Raw genomic sequence first — 10,966 nt, 5'->3', positions numbered from 1 at the left:
GTCAAATACGACTGAATCTTACATACGGTTGACTACATCTTTTATAACTGAAACCAGTCCTGCTTAGAATGAAAGACAAGAGGCCCACGGGCCACATCGCTCACCTGAGCACTATGGCTAAGAAAAAGCAGAAATCAGTTCAGTCTTGAAAGGTTGAAAAGTTTAAATATAAAAGTGGTACGGGGGGGAAGGGGGGATGATTTGAACTAACTTGAATCTATACTTCATAGGGATGCTTTTGAATTAGTATGACAAATAATAGCTTTGTTGTTCTTAAGATGAAAAACTTTTATTATTGATATATCCTTTGTATAACTATTATCCCCTCTTATGGCCCCTCTATTCCCCTGTAGGGTCATGAATTGAATAAATTTGAATCTACATTACCTGACGATGCTTCCATTTAAATATGACCAATCATGGATTTGCTGTTCTTGAGAAGAAGATTTTTAAAGATTTTTCCTATGTATTCCTATGTAAAACTTTGATCACACATTGTGGTCCCACCCTACCCTCGGGGGTCATGATTTGAACAAACGTGAATCTACACTATCTAAGAATGCTTCCATATAAATATGACCAATCATGGCTTTGCTGTTCTTGAGAAATAGATTTTTAAAGATTTTTCCAATATATTCCTAAGTAAAACTTTGATCGCCCATTGTGGCCCCACCAGACCCTCGGGGGTCAAGATTTGAACAAACTTTAATTACACTACCTGAGGATGCTTCCATATAAATATGACTAATCATGGCTTTGCTGTTCTTGAGAAGAAGATTTTTAAAGATTTTTTCCTATATATTCCTAAGTAAAATTTTGATCGCCCCATGTGGCCCCACCCTACCCCCGGGGGTCATGATTTAAACAAACTTGAATGTACACTATCTGAGGATGTTTCCATATAAATATGACCCACCATGGCTTTGCTGTTCTTGAGAAGAAGATATTTAAAGATTTTTCCTATATATTCCTATGTAAAACTTTGATAGCCCATTGTGGCCCCACCCGACCCCCGGGGGTCATGATTTGAACAAACTTGAATCTACACTACCTGAGGATGCTTCCACATAAGTTTCATATTTTCAAGCACAGTGGTTCTTGGGAAGAAGATTTTTTAATGATGACATTAATTTTTCACGAATTCATAATTATCTCCCCTTGGAAGAGGGCGTGGCCATTCATTTGAACAAACTTGAATCCCCTTTACCCAAGGATACTTTGTGGCAAGTTTGGTTGAAATTGGACCAGTGGTTCTGGAGAAGAAGTCGAAAATGTGAAAAGTACATAGACGGACAGACAGACAGCTAGACAGACAGACGGACTACAAACAAAATGTGATCAGAAAAGCTCACTTGAACCTTCGGCTCATGTGAGCTAATAAAACTCAACCATTGATTCATACAGATAAATAGCAATTACATTAATTAAAAATATTCTGAATAAAGTCCGATCGTCTTTCAATGTTGACAGATTTGAAAACTTCCTAAAACAAAATTGTGAGAAGGTTAAGTTAAACAAGTCATAAATAACAAATGGAGTCTGGTTTATAAATATCCTATTAACGGTTGATAAATGGCATTTTCTGTGTATGTTGAATTCTGAATGAAATAAAGCCATGTGTTTAATTTCGAAGCATTTTATTTTACTATACATTAATTTAATAACGTAGAATTATGTTTCGGGAATCTAAGCTATAGAAGTTTTTAGCCCACAAAGTCTGTTAAACCATCAATTCTGCACATTTCAAACAAAGGTACTATGCTGAAAGAAAATTCCACGCAGCATCCTAAAACCTGAGTTGTGGAATTAAAAAAAATACATGCATTAACAATCGCTTCAATTTATTGCATTCGGCACATGTATCATTTAAATATTTTTAATTAGCTGAACGGGGAAATAAAACATAAAATATGAAATAAAAGAAGATGAGCAAACAAGGCGTGCAAAATGCCTAAAACTTCAAAATAATGTGCATAAATCGAATTCATTTTGGGAAGTAAGTACATGTATTTAGAGCACAGTTCTATCTGCTGACAAAACTTTTTCTTCGGAAAAATTCTCTCGGCAAGAATTATTCAATAAAATTCTAATGACAATCTACTGACCACCACACGGCTCATAACAGGTAGTGGTATTTAAATCTTGTTTGTGTTATGACCTTGAATGATTGGACTTCAAATGCTTCTCTCAGAAATATACGAATTGTTGTGTCAAAAACGTATATTATTACAGAAAGTGGGTCCCTGCTCCATGTTTGTGTTAAGCGAAAAATGCATATTTTTAAACATACTTTGAAGTTATATACTTTCAAAAAAAAAAGGAACAATGACATAATTATATGGAAAAATTGTGTTATCTTCTCAGAAATTATCATTTTCCCCATCTTTGGTGTGTACATGCTATTGTATAGAAGAAAGAAAAAAATACACTTGTGGTACTGTCGCAAATTTTGGAAATTTTACATAATAGTATACATTAATGTTAACTGAAATACCCAAGAAAATAGTGTTATAATTAATTTTTCACTTTTTGTCAAAGCAAAGGTAATTTTCTCGGCTTGTTTACCCATCTTTTTTAAAATCATTTCTTTTCTCACTAAACATGTACTGAACCCTGGAAATATGTATTCATTGTAAAACTCTTTTCTGTATACTCATTTAAACAAAATATATTAACCCTTCCCGTTTACCCTATACCCCCCCCCCCCTCTCTCTTTCTCCCTCACACCAATAATCTTTAAGTTGGTACCTAACCTTTATTAGACTAGTACATACTGTGCGTAATTCGTCACTACAATGGACATTTTGTACCAATGAGCATCTTTTAACAACAAGGTTGAGATTGCTGAAGAACGTTTTAAATATCGTCAAAGTCTTTCGGCGTGACAATGAGAGCCTGTATATCCATTACATTGGTCCCAGTAAGACCAGTCTTTATGATGTATGAACCCTCATCCAGCTGAGAAAACAAGGTGTAACTGTCGTTATTTTCCAGGAAATTAACCATATCCAGACCTTCCTGTGCACACTTCTGTATCATTTTGTCATCTGCTATCGCCCCGGTGGCGTCCGTGGGTCCATCTTGTCCGTCCGTCCCTCCACTCAGGAATTCAATGGAAAATCTATTCAGCTTTTCTTCCTCTGCACATGCTTTTTCTAAACTTATTCCAAAAGCAAGCACCATTTCTTGGTTACGCCCACCCTTACCCAGACCTTTGACCTTAACAACGGTCTCACCTCCACTGATGACACAGACCCCTTTACGACAATTACAGGCTCTTCTGGCAATAGAGTTCAGGTCATTCAATACAGTCTTCTCGAAACCAAATTGCGTCAGTTTTAACTCTAACTGGACTAATGATATTGACCCTCCGTCACGTGACGGTTTGTAATTATATAACAGTGCTATGTACTGAGCGATATCTACAAAAATTTCTCCAACATGGCGAGCTTCACCCTCCAGAGAGACGCTTAAAACAAACGGCAAGAGTCCAAGTTCTTTTGCCTTATTTTCTGCAGCTTGCGTTGCCATGGTGTTGTTTCCAACAATGACATTGTTGACATGTCGGAATTCGGACCATGGGGTAGTGTATCCCACTTCCGGTTTCTTCAGAGACGGCATCTTTGCAAACTCTACCGACTTTTTGAAGAGGAATTCTTTGACTGATTTTGGTACTAGCTGTTTGACTTTAAGTTCTTTGAAGATATCCATGCACATCTGAGGAGACGACACGTCAAATACAGTAGGAGCACTGGCAATAATGTCCAGTCTGTCTCCGACGACATCCGACAAGATCAGTGAAATCACCTAAAACACAAGAAAAGTCTCATGGGAATTCCGGAAATATGCCCAAGTCATCGTAATGCGCACATGAGTGTACACAATGTAATACTACTCGTCATATTTTGTGTCATTTTTTGGTACTTCCTGTGTAACAAAAGTGTACTCCATTATGAAAACTGCATACCCTCCCCCTTTTTACGCACTATATTTCACTATATATCTAAAAATGTACCAAAGAATTACAGAGCTTATGTTTAAAATTGTATGACCGCACCTGTGCTGGGAGTGCTGCCTTAGCCAGGCCTCCGCCCTTTAACTCCTCAATGTGTTTTCTAATGGTATTCAGGTCGTTAATGGTAGCACCATTCTGGGACAACATCTTTGTTAAGGATACTTCTTCCTCCAGCGTTATGGGTGGGCAGGGCAGTGGTAAAAGCGAGGATCCGCCACCTCAACAAGAGAAACAACGGCAGTATATTGTAAATGAAATGTCAATATTTTCTGAAACGTTATTAATTTTTAATTTTTCAAACACTAAATGACCTCCAACAGATTGAAATGTCGATTATGATAAAGAAACGGTCAACACTGAATGAAAACGCAATGACTACATTCGAAGGGGTATAACTCTGGTAAACTAAACAACTACATAAAATCATGGATTAGTGAAAAGCTGCATATTTATTGATAATATAATTTTATTAATAATTCTAATTTGAGTAAATAAAAGCAGAAAGATCCAGCAAAAAAAATTATATTAGTGACAAATAAATACATTACTTGTAGGTAAAACTCAATACTATAATTAGTTGTGCTGTACATAGACCATATTACCTGAGACATCATCTGAATGGCAAAATATTGTCAAAATGCATGTAAAATGAACTTCATTGTAAATTATAAATGAAATTAGATCTATAAAAAATATTTATATTTGAACTGTAATATTTCATATGTTTTATAGAACAAAAGACAATTAGTGTACCTGCATATAATATGATGCAATACAATTGAAGCTAAAATAATCTAAAAAAAAAAAAAAGTTTTCACACATAGGAAGCAAGCATAAAGTTGTTCCTACACCCATGGTACATGACTGAATTGAATGGCTGTAATACACTGGTAGCCTACGTGTCCACATACAAGATAGGAAAACCCATACAAATAAGATGTGCATTGCTACATGACTTAAAACTGATTTCAGTTACAGTGAATTGTATGTAAACTATTTACATGTAAGAAAAAAAATGAAAAATTGCATAAAATTTTGATAATATGTTTAGGTATCATAGAACATATTTATACAATATAAACTTTAAGCTGCAAATAATTACTTTGAAATTATATACTGATGTAAATTTAATTGTACATGTAATAAGGATCATATTAATTGTACATGTAATAAGGATCATATTAATTGTACATGTAATAAGGATCATATTAATTGTACATGTAATAAGGATCATATTAATTGTACATGTAATAAGGATCATATTAATTGTACATGTAATAAGGATCATATTAATTGTACATGTAATAAGGATCATATTAATTGTACATGTAATAAGGATCATATTAATTGTACATGTAATAAGGATCATATTAATTGTACATGTTATAAGGATCATATTAATTGTACATGTAATAAGGATCATATTAATTGTACATGTAATAAGGATCATATTAATTGTACATGTAATAAGGATCATTATTTTACTTTTGATTTGTGTTGCTTTCAGTGGGAACTAAAAACCTCCTTCTCAGAATGATCAATGACTACTATTTAACTGATGAACTAGGTGTGTATTGAGGAACAAATAACATTCATTGCTGCATGCAAAAAAGCTATAAAAAACTATGCATACATGATATTAAAATACATAGAAACAAGTGTCAAAACCAAATTCGTGAAAAAAACAGATTACATTGTACTGTTGTACATATATTAAAACCACACACCACACAATTGATCTAGAGAGACTAAGTACCTGATTTAAGTACTAGAGAGACTAAGTACCTGATATAAGTACTAGACTAAGTACCTGATATAAGTACTAGAGAGACTAAGTACCTGATATAAGTACTAGAGAGACTAAGTACCTGATATAAGTACTAGAGAGACTAAGTACCTGATATAGGTACTAGACTAAGTACCTGATATAAGTACTAGACTAAGTACCTGATATAAGTACTAGAGAGACTAAGTACCTGATATAAGTACTAGAGAGACTAAGTACCTGATATAAGTACTAAAGAGACTAAGTACCTGATATAAGTACTAGAGAGACTAAGTACCTGATATAAGTACTAGAGAGACTAAGTACCTGATATAAATACTAGACTAAGTACCTGATATAAGTACTAGACTAAGTACCTGATATAAGTACTAGAGAGACTAAGTACCTGATATAAGTACGACTAAGTACCTGATATAAGTACTAGAGAGACTAAGTACCTGATATAAGTACTAGAAGAATGTGTTGATCAGTCAGTGTGGTCACTAATTTCTTAATGGCCACAGCTGCAGCCTGAGCATCATCGTCCGGCAGGTTATTTTTAGCTCCTTCCATGACCTTCAGCTTGGTGTCTTCCTTTGGCCAAAGATCCCTGAAATTAAAAACAAAGATTAAAGGTACTGCTTTTTATTGAATATGGAGAAAATATATGATTAATGGTAAGTTTTAATAATGTGCTAAGGAAAATTACTATTTACTATAGTACAAATACAGTAAATATTGTTTAGTACAAACTAAACATACTTATGTATAAAAGAAGTTTTTTTTTTACCATAACAAAACTTTGAACAATTTCTTGTAAAATTTTATGGTTGTAATGAACTAGGATATAAAAAATTTACAGGTATAGCATATTGATTTTGTGTCCCATAGAAAATAAAAATCATGAAATGTAGGGATGCGCGATTTTATCGGTATACCGGTATATTGTGATTTTTTATTGCGTGCTATGTATCATGACACGGAGACTAAAATACCGGTATTTGGTACATAATTATAAATTCCATAAATTATTCATTTATTTGTTCAAACTATTAAGTAACAATTACAAGAAGTGTAAAGAATGTTAAAAAAGTTAAACAATGGCATCCAAACATACTTTACATTATAAAAATAAAAATTTAAAAAGTGAAGCTATGTTTTTATTGCATCTCTGTAAGAAATATTATGGAAATTCATTGGAATTTGTGGTAAAAATTGTGTGTAAAAATATCACAATATTATCGTGATATTCTGGGGAAAAAAATCGTGATATATCACAATACGAAGTTTAAGGCGATACCCATCCCTAATGAAATGTACATCTTTTATAACAAATCTTTAAGATCATAAAATTTCAAGTAGTGAACTGACATTATTTTTCTTAAGTATTTATGTCTGAAATTAAATTCCTCTAAATATTTAGTTCTTGAAGACATCTTTTTGTATTTAAATACTTCCCTGAACATATTTGGCAGTCATACTTAAAGGAAAACATTAACTTGGTATTGTGAATTCACTACATAATTTAACGAATTCATTATACGGAAATAACAAGTTTCAAATATAGAGAAGTAAATTCACAGGTCCCCAGAACTTTGCTAAAAACAAGTTTTTAATTACTGTACACTGAGTATTTTTAAACCCACAGGAATAAGAAATGGTTTTGTTGGAATGTAATAAAAAAATATCAAGTTGACTAATTTAAAAGCATATTCATAGATATACTTATTGTCTTAACTAATTTACTATCATAGTCTTGCATAAGTCAAACATGAAACTACATTTTACAGTCTTGCATGAGTTGAACATGAAGCTACATTTTATAGCAAGAATATGAACAACAGAAGGCATGCTTAAAGTAAAAACTAGGACTAACATTTTACCAAGTTCTTTAAGAGTCTGGCCTAGACCGTGTGGTACACTGAGGATGCCACCAATGATGTGGTGCTGTAGGTGGTCCTCAACTGATCGAGCCATCCCCGCCACTGCCTTACCGAACCCCACCACATAAACATTGTTATTTAAAGCATACTCCTGACCCCCCACCTGTAAACAGTTACCGTCCACTTTTAGAGCTCTGAAAAAGACCAAACAAATCAAATTGTAATTTTGTTTTCATTGGCTGTAATTCAGCATAAATGTAAGCATTTCATGGATGACCAATTTAGATATACCTTCAAAGCATTACCTTCCAATCATTTCAGAGGGTAGGACGGATGATATGGCTGTATCCAGTATGTCTCTGAGTTCCTTGTGTTTTTCTGATGGCATGGTTAGGTCCAATGATACAGACCCTGGATTTACTGTTGTGTAGAATTGTGTCAATGAAGAATGAAAATTGTGCTGATGCGTAGTGTTCACTAATGGTCTAGACCATGATATTGCTCGAAGGAAACAAACCCTTAATCTGCAAAACAAAGTTAAAAAATAAATTTAAAGCATATACATTCACTGTTTCATTACCACATAAAATAATTTAAAATTACAAATGAGATACAGTAACAAATTATGAATATGAACCAGGAAGAAGCATTCCAGCTTAAGGACAGACGATATGTTCCTCAATGATATATAATTTTTTCTAAGATTTTGTCATTGAAGTATTGCTACTTTAACATGTTTACTTGCAAAAAATTGAGGTACCTTACCAGGCATTTGTTCAAGATACAAGAGGATGTTTTCCCTATAAAATCCCTTTGGAAAAAAACTTGATTAGCCAATAACACATATTTTAACATATGTATATATAAACATATTTTATAAAGACAATTAGAAACCAGTTTAGAAATCAGAAGGTAATTAAAATTTTGAATATTTTTCACACAATACCAAGATATACAAAACAGATATTTGAGGAACGTATCGTCTGACCTTAAGATACTGCACAAAAGAATCGTCTTTTGAAAAATATTGCATAACATATTAATTAATCGTTACCCTCGTTTCATCAACATTACAAAAGACAGGCACACACGATGACATCACAAATGCAGGTTTCTTTAGAATTTTTTCCAAGCATTGCAATTCCTTTCTCTGTAGTCTTACTGCTAAGGGAAAAAAAGATTATATAAAATTCGTTTTAACCATGATATAACTTTCTCATATACCCAATCAAATAATATGATTTAAAAATAATCCTTAGAATAACTTACCCAACTCAGACTTTTAGTCTAATCCCGATGACTACAGCAATAAAATCTACCGTGCTTAATAATGATAAACGTCTCTCTCATCTCTAATCGTTAATCTGAGGTCACAGAACATGAAAATCAAAATGTCCCATGTCCCAATCAAGGACAAATGTAAACAATAGAGTGATCGTTCCTGATTGACTCTACCTTTCGAAAGGAAACGTTACTATATTTCCGGATTGACGCGATAAATTGGAATATTTTTTGATTTAATAAATATTTTATCATTACTGTATATCCAAATACTGTGCATCATATTTAACACGTGTACAACTGACCAGTGTCAGCTTCATAAGATTGTATATAGCTCTTGATCCTGTACATGGATAAAACGTGCAGAATGTTTCAAGTAATTATAGCCAAGTTTACTATATTCAGTGCAGAATGTCTCCTTTATGAAATCTTATAAAGTATATTAAGTCTCCTTATCAAAACATGTAATGAAACATGTAATGTGCAGAGTTCTCCAGTATTGCAATATACATTGCAATATACAAATTGAATGTAATTGTGATGATTACAATTATGTGCGGTATGGTTACATGTAGTGTGTTCGAAAGTTCTTTTGTAAAGTCACGTGATTATAGTAAATAAATAAATAGTAAGCCCATGTGGTAGCACGGCACTTTAAAGCTGAACACGACTCGTAAAAGGAATCTGTCCGCCATTTTCGATTGGACTATCGCTATATCTGAGGGCCCCTATATATAGAGCCGCTCACTTGATCACTGTTCAGTGTAATCAATTGTCACCGGTGTTGACGGACGTATGCTATACAGGACTTGGTAGCGACAAAAATAACTGTCTAATGCAGGATAGTAAGATACCAAAGAGATTTACAACAGTTGCACAGGTCAGTGCAGTATACAAACAAACAAACACAAATATACGTAACTGCAATAAAATGTAAGCAAAAGTAATGTAAGATAACCAGCACGAACACGAGTCGCCATTTCACGCCGATCCCCGTGACAATAAAGCAGTCAGGTGTAACGAATGCGAAGAGTATATCCTGGTGCTGATATCTTAGATAGTACTATCGAAAATGACGTATGCCTATTTACGAGTCGTGTTCAGCTTTAAGTATAATGACTGATAGTGATACAATGGAGTCTTATGAATTTGGGCTGTACAGTTGTATTATGTATTTATGCAGTTTTCCTATATGATATGTGTTGTAATTTATTCATTCAGCACTTTAATTTATTGTTCGGACGAACGAAGTGAGGGAGGATATAAGTGCCTTAAATGTTATGATGAACGGGCGTTAAGACGAATAATGACCCCCATAGAATAATGAAAAATGACCTCCGGTCATTATTCGAATTAGAAAAATGAACCTTTTGCCTGGAGAAAATGTGGCATCACCCATAAATCCTGCATACCCTACGCGAAGAAAAATGACCCCCGTAGAATAATCACCCCTTGTAGATTTCGATTGAGATATCATTATGTAAATGTACTTTTCTTTCTGAATATAAAGATTAAGAATTATAATTCAAAAGGCCTGTGAACCGAAACGCTCACCTGAGGTATCGTATAAATGAGGATACAGGGATGATATATGTTGGTCTCCTGAAATCTTTCGAAAATAATCATCTGTCTTATATGATAAATTGACAACATTAATCAACTTCAATCTACGCTATGTGGAAATGCTTCCATCTTGAATTGACAAATGTTTATTTTTTGAAGATTTTTTTTTTTTAAATTCACATATATTCAAAGGAGAAAGTGAGATTGTTGTTTTAGTGTCTAATCTACTGGTTAATCAAGTTGCGTTTAAGTGCATGTATTTTCAAGTCCATGATTTTAACAGTGTACATAAATGTAATTTTCGGACATCTAGCAAAAGTATCTTACAATCTAAAAAGAAAATTTGTGTGATGTTTTAGAAAATTTTGGTACATTTTCATTAAAATCGAATAAACAAGGGTTAGTTAACTATCCGTTGTAAATGTATACGGGAAAAAAAACTTGAAATGCAAACAATTT

General features: G+C 33.5%; 1 protein-coding gene across 2 annotated transcripts; it reads right to left on the bottom strand.

Annotated features, from left to right (window-relative positions):
* Positions 1 to 2,741: 2,741 nt before the first annotated feature.
* On the bottom strand, positions 2,742 to 9,051 carry LOC133203716 (glycerate kinase-like). Of its 2 annotated transcripts, none has more exons than XM_061339485.1 (7): positions 8,933 to 9,051; positions 8,718 to 8,827; positions 7,969 to 8,187; positions 7,657 to 7,857; positions 6,239 to 6,390; positions 4,058 to 4,233; positions 2,742 to 3,807 (listed from the first exon to the last, which is right to left on the bottom strand). In XM_061339485.1, the coding sequence occupies exons 2-7, from the start codon at positions 8,732 to 8,734 to the stop codon at positions 2,857 to 2,859; spliced, it is 1,716 nt and encodes a 571-aa protein (XP_061195469.1). In that variant the 5' UTR covers positions 8,735 to 8,827; positions 8,933 to 9,051; the 3' UTR covers positions 2,742 to 2,856. The 2 variants fall into 2 exon arrangements, with proteins under 2 accessions (XP_061195469.1, XP_061195468.1); XM_061339484.1 differs by having other exon boundaries at positions 8,718 to 8,824.
* Positions 9,052 to 10,966: the final 1,915 nt, after the last annotated feature.

This window comes from Saccostrea echinata, unplaced genomic scaffold (assembly GCF_033153115.1).
Source record: "Saccostrea echinata isolate AGI-Se365-2 ecotype Australia unplaced genomic scaffold, CSIRO_AGI_Sech_v1 ptg000051l, whole genome shotgun sequence".
NCBI lineage: Eukaryota > Metazoa > Mollusca > Bivalvia > Ostreida > Ostreidae > Saccostrea > Saccostrea echinata.
The sequence above is the reverse complement of the archived record's forward strand: the minus strand, read 5'-3'. Positions and strand labels throughout refer to the sequence as shown.

Excerpts from the sequence above, each read along its gene's own strand:
- LOC133203716 (XM_061339485.1), bottom strand. Across the intron at positions 6,391-7,656 it reads CTTAAAGAACTTGGTAAAAT|GGATCTTTGGCCAAAGGAAG; the intron begins GTTAGTCCTAGT and ends TTTTAATTTCAG. Across the intron at positions 3,808-4,057 it reads AGGCAGCACTCCCAGCACAG|GTGATTTCACTGATCTTGTC; the intron begins GTGCGGTCATAC and ends CTTGTGTTTTAG.